This window comes from Electrona antarctica (genome assembly GCF_951216825.1).
Source record: "Electrona antarctica genome assembly, chromosome: 13".
Lineage (NCBI taxonomy): Eukaryota > Metazoa > Chordata > Actinopteri > Myctophiformes > Myctophidae > Electrona > Electrona antarctica.
The window spans coordinates 47,264,654-47,277,394 of record NC_136794.1 but is presented as its reverse complement, the minus strand read 5'-3'; the positions used below and the strand labels follow the sequence as shown (position 1 = coordinate 47,277,394).

Here is a 12,741-nt window from a genome sequence, read left to right as displayed (position 1 = left end):
AAAATAGAAGCTCTGGGGTGCCGTTAAGACATGTCCGCTTTTACTCTGAAACAACCCGGAAACAATCCGGGAAAAAAAACTGAGAAATATTTTTGCTAGCTTACCTTGCCGATTTCATTTATACGATACATGATCCAAAAAGCGTTCCTATTATGAACGAGAGGCATGTTGAAGTCAGAAATGAAGCGCTTAGTATATCCGTCAGATCAAAACCACGGAGAACGCCACAGAACATTACTTGAAAGCAAATTAGGAAACCAAACCCAGAACTATCAAGCTAAAAACCTTTCCATCAAGGGCCCCCTAGCAGCTCTCCCTGGGTGTTACCTTCTGGTTGCCTCAAGCCCAACTGAACTGACTCACTGCCCCTGCAGCCTCCCTCTTATACTAGGCCAGACAATACCAAGGAACAGTTCTGTAATTGGTAACACATTTAACTCAACATCTGGCTAACTACGGCCCATGAGTTAACTTACACTATTACCTACTTTAACTAAACCCATCGAATACATTTCAGATACATTACACAACAAGATAAATAGAAAACATAACAAGAGTTCTTGTAACCCAGACAGACACCCCTCCTGCTCTATAGCACTTGGTACCTTCCTCCACTCAGTCAAGAGGATCACCAGTACTGCAGGAGAGCCAGGTGCCAAACAATCATAATTAAACACCAAACATAATGCTGTGTATATGTACTTGTTCTCTTTTACAATTCACTGTGAGCTACAATAATAAACAATATGCACTCATGTCCATTAACACAGTCTTCCAAGCCGGCCGGCAAAGTTAGGGCTGCAACTGTGTGATTTAGGTATGAGCATTGTTCTCCATCAATGTATGTTTATAGGGTATTTTCTGAAATATTTCGAAAAATATCTTTTAGAAAAAAACAAAGAAAATAAGTAACACTTTCCTTTCATATTTCCTCCAGCGATACGTATGTCCAAATGGATTTTCAAAGAACAAAAATAAATGAAGAAGAAGTGAGACGTATAATGATGGATAATGGCCGTCGTGGTGTTACTTGTACTCTCAGGGAGGGAGGCGTCAAGTGCAGCAGCATTGTGACAGGTATAGTGGTTGGATTGCAGTCCCACATTGACAGCAGGAGAACAGGCTACTGGTGGCTGAACGCACCGGTGGGGCACGGAACGGAAGGCAGCAGGAGCCACTCAGCCATTTACAGCGTAGTATAGTAGTGTCTATCGGGGTGGAAACCTCACATGTCCCAAAACGGTTGCCTTTCAGAATTCGAGTTCAAAAAGCATCAAATGATGGCATATCGACAGCTTGTGCATATAGCTATACGTTTGATGCGTTTTGTGTGACGCTGGAGTGTGATCGATCGGGTTTAGGGCATATTATTAATTGAGGGAAACCAAAACACAGAACATGGAGATGAGAGGTTTCTGCCCTGACAGAGATGATAGGTAAGAGGAATGACACGATGACACAGCACCTTCCACAGCACATCAGAGATGATAGGTAAGAGGAATGACACAGCACCTTCCACATCACATCAGAGATGATCGGTAAGAGGAATGACACAGCAGCACCTTCCACATCACATCAGAGATGATAGGTAAGAGGAATGACACGATGACACAGCACCTTCCACATCACATCAGAGATGATAGGTAAGAGGAATGACACAGCACCTTTCACATCACATCAGAGATGATCGGTAAGAGGAATGACACGATGACACAGCACCTTCCACATCACATCAGAGATGATAGGTAAGAGGAATGACACAGCACCTTCCACATCACATCAGAGATGATAGGTAAGAGGAATGACACGATGACACAGCACCTTCCACATCACATCAGAGATGATAGGTAAGAGGAATGACACAGCACCTTCCACATCACATCAGAGATGATCGGTAAGAGGAATGACACAGCACCTTCCACATCACATCAGAGATGATAGGTAAGAGGAATGACACAGCACCTTCCACAGCACATCAGAGATGATAGGTAAGAGGAATGACACAGCACCTTCCACATCACATCAGAGATGATCGGTAAGAGGAATGACACAGCAGCACCTTCCACATCACATCAGAGATGATAGGTAAGAGGAATGACACGATGACACAGCACCTTCCACATCACATCAGAGATGATAGGTAAGAGGAATGACACAGCACCTTCCACATCACATCAGAGATGATCGGTAAGAGGAATGACACGATGACACAGCACCTTCCACATCACATCAGAGATGATAGGTAAGAGGAATGACACAGCACCTTCCACATCACATCAGAGATGATAGGTAAGAGGAATGACACGATGACACAGCACCTCCACAGCACATCAGATTGCACTGCCAGCTTAACAAGCATATATAGGTGTGTGTGTGTGTGTGTGTGTGTGTGTGTGTGTGTGTGTGTGTGTGTGTGTGTGTGTGTGTGTGTGTGTGAGTTTAATTGGAAGTGAAAATAAGATGTAATAAGCATTATCTGTTCTTAGCTAAGGGTTCTGAGAAGTTGTTGTTTCACAAATAGAAGGTGTAAGAAAATAACGATACACTTGAGTATGGCACTATTATTGCGACCGTATGGTCGCATTTACTATGAAAACCTGCATCTCCCGTCCGTCTGTCCTTCAGTTAGTCACCCATGCCTCCATATATGGTCACGCCTTGTGACATCACACATGTGGACGTGTGTGCTCGCGCGTGCGTGTGTGTGTGTGTGTGCGTGCGTGCGTGCGTGCGTGTGTGCGTGCGTGTGTGTGTGTGCGTGTGCGCGTGTGTGTGCGTGTGTGTGTGTGCGTGTGTGTGCGTGCAGCGCCGTGCGTGTGTGTGTGCGTGTGTGTACTTTCACAAATCACAATATATTTGCCTTTCTTACCGCATCACAAAACCATAACCACTGTTTCACGATACATCGCAAATCGCCACCTTCCTGTATTGACACATTAGAACTGATTGATTTGACATCAGGAACTTCAGTCGGCATTAAGCTATTTTTGGCGGGAACCCCTTTTGGTGTTAGCATTATGTTATGCTTTAGCTATTGAAAAATAGCAGATCTACAAGCTCATAGCGCGCCACCGAGTGGCGCGCTACGAGCTTGTAGATCTGCTATTTTTTAAAAATCGAAGAACGACTGACATAGAAACATAGCTTTTTCAGAAAACTGTCAGGATGTAGAAGACATTTATAGAATCTGATCTCAGGTCAAAATGGGTTAAGCTGTCATGTTACAGTAACTCGACTATATCATCTCAGAGGAAAACATTATATACCGTTTCCTCCTTTACAAATATTTGACAGCTTTAGTTTCTAGTTATTCTGCAGATTATTACTACAAACCAGGCGTTAGTTAACCACCAGTAACTATTCCTATTTTATACTAATTGAACAAAGGCAATCTAGAAGCAATGTGTGTGTTGTGAGCTTCTAAGATCGGCTATTATCGAAAAGTTTATTTTGATGCGAATACATATATTTTTTTGCTTTTACTCAAGTCCAAATATTGAATACGCTTTTTTACGTGTAACAGAGTGGTATTGTTACTTTTACTTTAGTTCCAAAACTTCCAAAACCCGAACTTATTGCACCGATGTTTATAAATAGCACATGGAGAAGCACAGCTCCCCAGGAAATCAATTTACAACATGGCTGAGACGACTAAAGGTGGCAAGATGGCAAAGAAACACATTACAGCAGGGTACCGCACATCACACAACACTCACACACCATAATGCTAACAGCATGGGGCCGCGCGCACGCGCGCACACACACACACACACACACACACACACGCACACGCACACGCACACGCACACGCACACACACACACACACACACACACACACACACACACACACACACACACACACACACACACACACACACAAAAGCTGGGGGCACACATGCATGCTGATAAGACTACAACCACCATTACTTCTAGTCCCATCCACCTACCACCGGTGTAACGTAGCTATAAGTACATTTAGCTACTCAAGTGCTGTACGCTTAACCCAGTTTGGGTGGGAACCCCTGTTGGTGTTTTAAAGCGTAACGTTATACTTTAGATATTGAAAAATAGCAGATCTACAAGCTCATAGTGCGGCACTATACACTCGGTGCCACATTATGCAACTGTCTGAGTATTTTTACTTTTGGCACTTACAACTGTGTAAGTGGCAATGGGCACACGCACGCACGCACGCACGCACGCACGCACGCACGCGCGCACGCACGCACGCACGCACGCGCGCACGCACGCACGCACGCACGCACGCACGCACGCACGCACGCACGCACGCACGCACGCACGCACGCACGCACTCACAAAATCAATTTGGTCTCCAACTAAGCTAGTGGTTTAACAGTTAGTTCCCACAAATGAAAACATCTGCTGAGCCCCTACGATGTTCTGGCCCACTGACCGCCATTAGAGTCACAGCGTCTCATTAAGCCATTTTGGGCGGGAACCCCTTTTGGTGTTTTAAAGCATTATGTTATACTTTAGCTATTGAAAAATAGCAGATCTACAAGCTCATAGCACGGCACCGAGTGCCGCGCTACGAGCTTGTAGGTCTGCTATTTTTGAAAAATCGTGAAAATGTGGCACAAATCTTTGAGTATATATTCTTTCAGAGCGAACGTTTTTAACTCAAATGTTTGCTTCTGGAGGGTCCCTGAAACAACATATTTTGTGATGGGGGTTGGCGGCCAATTACATATAATTTTGGGGGTCCTTGACATGAAAATGTTTGAGAACGACTAACATAGGGTTTTTCAGAATTTAGAAGACATTTGTAGAATCGTTCCCAGGTCAAAACGGGTTAATGGGAAGACAGTACAGATGTTTGGGGAATTAAGTGGAGACAACAGAAGAGTGAAAAACATTAGGAAGGAAACCAAAAAAAGGAAACCTTGTTAATATGAATAATAGTAGTGCTTTATACTCCTGCATGATACAAAAGTATTGTCATCAAAATGTACTTAAAGTACCAAAAGTAAAAGTGCACTCATTAGTGTGGAATGTCCCATTTCAAGTTTTTAAATGTATAAAAGTATCTTGAAAATTGCACGCCACCGAGTGGCGGGCAATGAACTTGTAGGTCTGCTATTTTTGAAAAATGGTAAAAATGCAGCACAAATCTTTGAATATATATTCTTTCAAAGCGAACGTTTCTTTTATTTCGACGTCAGGCCTAAATGGGTTAAGTAAAGGTACGTATAGTTACACAAGTAAGACGCGCAAACGCGGGAAGCGAACGCAGCTCGTAAATTGCAATAACAACAATTAGAATAAATTACGTACTTTTTAAGGTTTTTTTAAGTTAAGTTTTTTTATATTAAATGTTTTTTCAATTTAACTCAATTTAACGTGCGTGTTTCTTTTTTAGGTTTTTTTTTTTTAAGTTTTGTTTAAGTTTTTTTTTAAGTTAAGTTTTTTTTTAAGTTAAGTTTTTTGTGTGTGTGCGTTTTTTCTTTTTAAGTTTTTTTTTAAGTTAAGTTTTTTTTTAAGTTAAGTTTTTTGTGTGTGTGCGTTTTTTCTTTTTAAGTTTTTTTTTAAGTTAAGTTTTTTTTTAAGTTAAGTTTTTTGTGTGTGCGTTTTTCCTTTTTACGTTTTTTTTTAAGTTAAGTTTTTTTTTAAGTTAAGTTTTTTGTGTGTGCGTTTTTCCTTTTTAAGTTAAGTTTTTTTTTAAGTTAAGTTTTTTGTGTGTGTGCGTTTTTCCTTTTTAAGTTACGTTTTTTTTAAGTTAAGTTTTTTCTAAGTTAAGTTTTTTTTAAGTTAAGTTTTTTGTGCGTGCGTGCGTGTGTGTGTGTGTGCGTGCATGTGTGTGTGTGTGTTTTTGTGTGTGATACAGCTGCGCCCTCTGGTGGTGGGCGGGTGGTGTTACAGCGTGACACACACACACAGACACACACACACACAGACACACAGACGTGATCTGCTGGGTCTCATAGTAAATGCTCACTGCGTTCGCAATTACACCACTTCATATAGTGCACTTGGGAATGCAAATACAAAAGTATTGGTGAAAAAATAAAGACATTAATAAGCTAACTACCACTGGGACAACATCCAGGCAAAAAATGACCCCCAAACAGAAAGACATCTTGTTAAAAAAGATGAATGCATTCTATTCATCAACTTTTTTTTGACCAATCTTCTTTGAGGATGACACATGCTGCTCGTTCTGTATCTAGTTACTAAGGCAGCGAAACATAACAGGCCATCGCGGCCAAACACCGTTCTGAATGGGCCGCGGGAGGTTCTGAATGGGCCGCGGGAGGACATTCATATTCCTACACTAATGAGAACTGACGTGTCTAATTTCTAAATATATGACTTACGTCATTCCCTGAAGAAGGCAACTTGTTGCCAAAACGTTGGAAATAAAAATGTGATGGCATCGTGACTACGAGCTGTGCGGCCTCTCTCCTTTCTCAGTCAGTTTGATCTCCCGCGGTCAGCACCTCCCCACAACTGGTGTGCGCTCCTACCTTCCTGTTTGTTCGAATACTTCTCGAATACATCTCCATATTTCAACTGTTCATGTTTTTCCGCTATATTTTTTCCCACCTCAAATTGCTGCCCTGAACCATCACAAAAGAGCGAAAGGAGCTTGACTGCCTACGCCAGGGGTCGGCAAGTTAAATCAACCCAAGATGTTGAATGTTCGACCAAAAATGAATTCAAAATCTATCTGGAGCCGCAAAAAAAACTATTACACATTATAATGCGTCGATCTTGCCAAGCTTTATTATCTCCGGGGTTGCAACGGAACTAGCAGCAGTACAGCAGTACAGTACAGTACAGGAGTACAGTGGTGGAGTTTGAAGATGCAATCCACTTTTTAAAAAGATTGTTTGCTCTCTTCTACTTTCTTCAGCAGTTCTGCAACAGCACTTATTATATGTATTTATTCTACACATTTTTACAAAATTGGAAAACTTAAGAATGTTTGTCACATTTGGCTTCCTACAGAAGCCCTGTAGCATTTGTAATGCTACAGGGAGCCACTAGCCGCCTGTTGCAGACCCCTGACCTACGCAAATCAATCAGGCAAAAGTATAGCAAAAATAGCCGACGAATAGCTCACGACGACCTTGACCTTGTAGAGCTGCTATGTCCAATCAAATCAAATCAAACTTTATTTGTATAGCACATTTCCAAGGACCGAGGTCGAACCAGTGAAGTGCTTCACATCACAGAGCATAAAAACATACATCGAGCCAAAAAGGAAGAGGATAGGAAGATAAATGAAAGCAAAAAATAAAAGGAAGGAAAAGCATTATATAAAAAATGTCAGAACAGAACAATATATCAAAATAGAAGAAGAATATAAGAAGACCAAATGATGTACAGTGTGGGTAATGCGATTTAACAGATCATATTATTGATGTATGGTATGTATTTTGAGGTGTAATCAGTCTGGTCTCAGGGGCACCTGCCCCGTTGGGCAACTAGTACAGGAAAGGTGCCATTCTGGGGAAATTGCAAAGTGTGGTTGCCTCGATCGCACAGACGCCTTCGTAAATATAGGCCCCTCCCACTGATTTTGCGAGCCAATTACAATGTCAAGTCACCCCTGTGATCATGTGTAAGTAATTTGGAGCCGATTTATCCCCCCAAAATCAGGTTGGGGTTGAATTGGACATTCCGTTAGTGATTTGTGACATTTGAACATGATCATCTTTTCTAATGAAACATGTAAAATACAGTAGTTGGAAAAGCCGAATTTGCATTTCTTTATTGAAATGAAAAGGGTGTGTGTGTGTGTGTGTGTGTGTGCGCGTGCGCGTGTGCGTGTGCTTGTGCGCGTGTGTGCGCCCGCGTGTGCGTGTCTTTGTGTATACGAATACAATTGTACAGATGCAAAGTCTAGGCTAGACTATAGAATCAAATTATGCTAAGATTATGTGATGATGCGGTTTGGTAAAATACATCTCAAACAGAAACACTACTAAACCCTTAATGGTTACGGCTGAGTGTCCTTCATGTTCATCTCCATCTCACTTAATCAGAGAGAGAGAGAGAGAGAGAGAGAGAGAGAGAGAGAGAGACCAGAATGAGTGTAGAATAATTAATTAATTTCCTCATCAGACGCAGGCCCTGCCATGCAGTGAAATGGCAAAACAAGTGGAGTGATGCAATTTACCATGAAGTGACTCCTTCTTCTTTCCCACACAACACAAACTCACCGCAATTCGCCTCATCGGAGCCGTCGGCACAGTCCGGGTCCTCGTCACAAACCCACAGCTTAGAGATGCAGTGCATGGACGCCTTGCACTGGAACTGCTCCGGGGAACAGGTGCTCTCCGCTGCAGGGTAGAAAGACAACATCTGAACGTCTGTCTGTGTGTGTGTGTGTGTGTGTGTGTGTGTGTGTGTGTGTGTGTGTGTGTGTGTGTGTGTGTGTGTGTGTGTGTGTGTCAGTGCTGTGCACGGCATGCCTAAAATAAAATCCTAGATTACTGAGGAGGCACTATAGTCTCTTGGCATTTGATGTTATGTGATTACGTTGCTTGTAAGTCGCTCTGGATAAAAGATGCTTACATTGTACCAGTACTCTGGCTGTGTGATAAAACAGGTTCCCGGGAAACGCAGTTCCAAATGTGATGGAACCAATAACAGGTCCTCAATGTTGGAATCCGGTGATTCCGGATCCCAAACCTAAGCTAAGATCTGAACGTCTTAAAAACCCGTAAACAGTTTCTTGACATTTATTCTCTGCATACTGAACTCAGCTGTAATGTTGCTGCATGCCGGACCAAGAGGCAGCAAGGCGCCACTGCACCAATTGTTCTTTAATATATACTCTAAGGCCTCACTCACACCTTTCGATCTAGCATACAACATTGATGCATGCTAGATGTAAGCAAGATGTAAGTGTCATGGCCGCCCCAATGCATTTCCAATGGAAGTCACATGGTTTGATACAACATTTTGGACTACAAGCTGTTGTATGGCTTTCGGCTGTGTTTCGACTGCCCCCCTCCCCCTCATACAACACAAATGTTGTGTCAAACCATGTGACTCCCATTGGAAATGCATTGCGAGCTTGCATCAGCTATACATCTCATACAACAAGCATACATCAATCTGTTGCGACCGTGTGAGTCGCCCCTAAGGGCCCGATCCGACCACCACTGGCCCCAGAAGTTTGATTTCCGGTTTCGTCATCATAACGCGACGGCCTCGTCACCATGCAGGTCTGCGACAAATCCGCTCTTTCTTTTTAATTATTTTAAAACGGCGAATTAAACGCATTAAACAAATAGCAGGGTTTAGCATAATTAAGCAGAGCTGATCGTTGGATTAAACAATAATTCAGGGCCGGCAAAGTCTTAAGCATTCACTCAAAGCCTGACAGATAACACATTCATTTCAATGGCGCAGTCAGTGTTCATAAAAAAATAACAATGATAATAATAATAAAGTGCATTCAAAACCACACAAATAATTATGCTGCAAGTTTGAGTCGGGGTGAAGTAATTAGCCTTCACCTTAATTAAAGCTTTGACTAATCTCTCTCTTTCTCATTTCACTCTCTCGCAATCAAAATGCAAGACAAATATGGCAGTTTGGTGGCACATAAGGTGTGATGTTCTGATAGCTAGGATTACATATCACCAGCTCTCAGCCTCTCCACGACTCAGTGATATTTAATCCCCCTCGCAGAGAGAGAACATTCCATTAGCAGGTTGCCATAGGAATTGCCGTTGGAATCGCTCATTACAGACGCAGCACGCTAGCTAGGCACTAGGCAACCGCACAGTAGCCTCCATGCACTGTAGTATCTGTCCTCCACGTACGAACAGCACACTCTCAAAGTCAAATGCAGACCTTGAAGGATTTAATGTTGGAAGATTCCATCTTTTATCTACTACATCTATATTGTTGCCGTCAGGCAGAAAGCTCTTATCTCCCTTTTGTCTGTCAGGTGAAACCTGACCTAACAACGCTCATGAAATGTAGAAGCGACTTTGCGCCGACCTAGTCGATAAGATCGTGATTGGCTGCTTCTAGCCAATGGGACGGCAAACACGGCCTCTGGGCAATGGGGAGGGGAGAGGCAAATATCCCCCCATGCTGCAGACAGACAGTGCAGAGCAACGCCGCAGAGAAGCATGATCACAGTCACACTCACAGGTTTTTTTTTTTCTATAATTTTTATCCCACAATTTTGTAACCCATTTTTCACCCCTGTGTCAATTATCTAATGTGATCCTGGGCTCTACACACCCTCCGCTAGCCTAGTCCCCATATATGGGGGACATGGGGAGAGCAACGGACTTGAACTCATGCTTCCTTCATGCCTGAGTGTCCAAGTTGCTCCTTTACACCTGACAGGGGGGAGTTTCCCTGGTTGGACGTAGCACGTGGAAGGAACACGTTATTCCAACCAGTTCCTTTCCCCTCCATCAGGTGCCCCGGCTGGCCAGGGGGAGGCAGTTTAGAGACCAGGATTACTGCATGTTTTTTGTGAGGGTACCTACCCTAGGGGACACGTGGAGAACATGCACTCACAGGTTGACGGGGAACTACAGGGCGCATAGTACAGTTATTTGACACGTTTGCAACGTTCAAACGTCACTCGATATAAAGTGACAAAAATAAAATCAACCAGGTGCTCGATGGAGATGCAAAACAAATATATAGTGTAAAGTAGGGCTGGTGCGTCAAGGATCAGTGGGACTGGAAGACTAAAGAAAAGGTGGCGATCCGAGCACTCAAAAAGGTTACAAATGTAAATGTTTTAACCTTTTCAGTGCTCGTTCTTTAGTTACTCGATTCAAACCAACCGCGGCTGAAACAGCGCAGCCAATGCAAAGCCACAACAAAACACAGTCATTGAACCACGCGCAGAATGTCGGAATTAAGGAACGCAAACGACGGCCTCGAGGCGTGAGGTTGTGAGACACAAACATTCACGTTACTAAAATAATAATAAGACTAATATGGGGGGGGGGGGGGGGGGGGGGGGGCACAACGGAGACAGCGCTTCTTTCACCCGACAAATATTAATATCTTTTGTTTTGTAAATGTATGCAGTATTTGTTCGTACTACAGCGTCACACAAAAGCATCAAAAGTAACAGATCTGCTACATGTTGATTTGTGAAGTGGCAAAAGAGCTACATAGGAGACGCTTCTTACGGCAGTCGGTTTCGTCCTCCCCGTCGCCAGTCAAGTAAAGTGTAAAGTGATAAAAGAAGGAGACGCTTACGGCAGTCGGTTTCATCCTCCGCGTCGCCACAGTCATCCTGGCCGTTGCAGCGCAGGTTGAGAGGGATGCACTTCTGCTTCCTGGTGCACTTGAACTGGCCCGACAGGCAGGCGTAGGTCTCTGTGGAACGAAACAAACGCACCGCCGCTGTCATTGTTCCAGGAAATAATATATATTCAAAGATTTGTGCCGCATTTTCACGATTTTTCAAAAATAGCAGACCTACAAGCTCCGAGCTACGAGCTTGTAGATCTGTTATTTTTCAATAGCTAAAGTATAACATAACGCTCAGTTAAAACCAAAAGGGGATCCCGTCCAGAAATGGGTTAACCACTTTAACTCTACGTACATTGGCTAAATTACACATTTTGAATAATCTTTGAAAACATTTTAACAAACACAAATCTTTTGTATTCTCTGCAGCTGTTTGGTCTTGTGGCCATAAGGACTCTGTTGTTGTTACCAGTCTAAGTGCCCTTATTTTAATATACTGTATTTATATGTATGTACTGTATGTTTTTGTTTTGTTTGTTTTTTTGTTTTGTTTTTTAAGTAATTGTATTGTCTGATGTATTATGTATTGTTCTGTTGTATTGTCTGTTTGTACAAAAAAAGAAAAATGCAATAAATATATTGTTAAAAACAAAAACACAAATCTTTATGGGGGTCACTGTGGCATATTTTCAATTGGGAGTCCGATGGCATGTCATTTAGGGGTTCCAAACGACATGCTTTCAACATGGTGTTTTATTGAGTCGAATAACAAATTGTAGGATTGTTGCTTGGGCGAGAGCGCACTGGAATTAACCAGTCACCATTTGCTTACTTGCTAGTCATCTATAAAGCGGCTATCTATAACCGTTTTTACTTTTTAGTGAATACATTTGTGTTTTGAACAATATTGTATGGTAGATGTTATGTTGATACAATATGGTTGTAGTTGTAGTTGGTCTGCCTGCTTTTCTTTTGAAACGTTTAGATCCTGAGATTGGGTAGAAGGACCACTACTGGCTAACAAGAAGCTCAAAACACAGCATATGTGACTACATTTGACTGAGGGACTGCCATTGGATTTTTTTGAATTTTTGTTTTTTCATGTCATATGAAAGCAGGGAATCATAGCTTCAAATTGACATATTGGTTGTTCAGTTTGACCCACCAGTTTTGGAGATATGGCTTATAGAGTAATGTCTTGCAGAAAACAGCGAGTTGAGAAAACGGACTTGAAAAGGTTCACTTCTGTGGTCTCTAACATTACACCTAGCTACATGTTTGGGCATTTATTTCATATTTACATGTCGTATTCAGCTCTGACACTTATTTCAGACATGCTCTAGTATGTGAAGAGTCTGCCTGTGCTATTAACTCATTTTGAAAATAAGTTTTTCTCCTCTGGTGAAAAGCTGGAATTTGCGCGATGGCAGTCTCTCAGTCAAATACAGTATGGTCACATATTTAAGCAATATTACACTCGAGGGTGTGGGTTAACGTGATTATTGCCACGACAGGGATGCGGTGAGGAACGA

The 12,741-nt window shown here is 42.4% G+C and overlaps 1 protein-coding gene across 1 annotated transcript in view; it reads right to left on the bottom strand.

The window, feature by feature from the left end:
* The window catches only part of lrp1bb (low density lipoprotein receptor-related protein 1Bb), a gene marked incomplete at its 5' end in the record, with an annotated part of 503,119 nt that overhangs the window by 97,797 nt on the left and 392,581 nt on the right, over window positions 1-12,741 (bottom strand). The window contains 2 exon segments of the mRNA XM_079517841.1: window positions 8,188-8,307; window positions 11,216-11,335. Of these exon segments, the coding sequence (XP_079373967.1) occupies window positions 8,188-8,307; window positions 11,216-11,335 (240 nt within the window).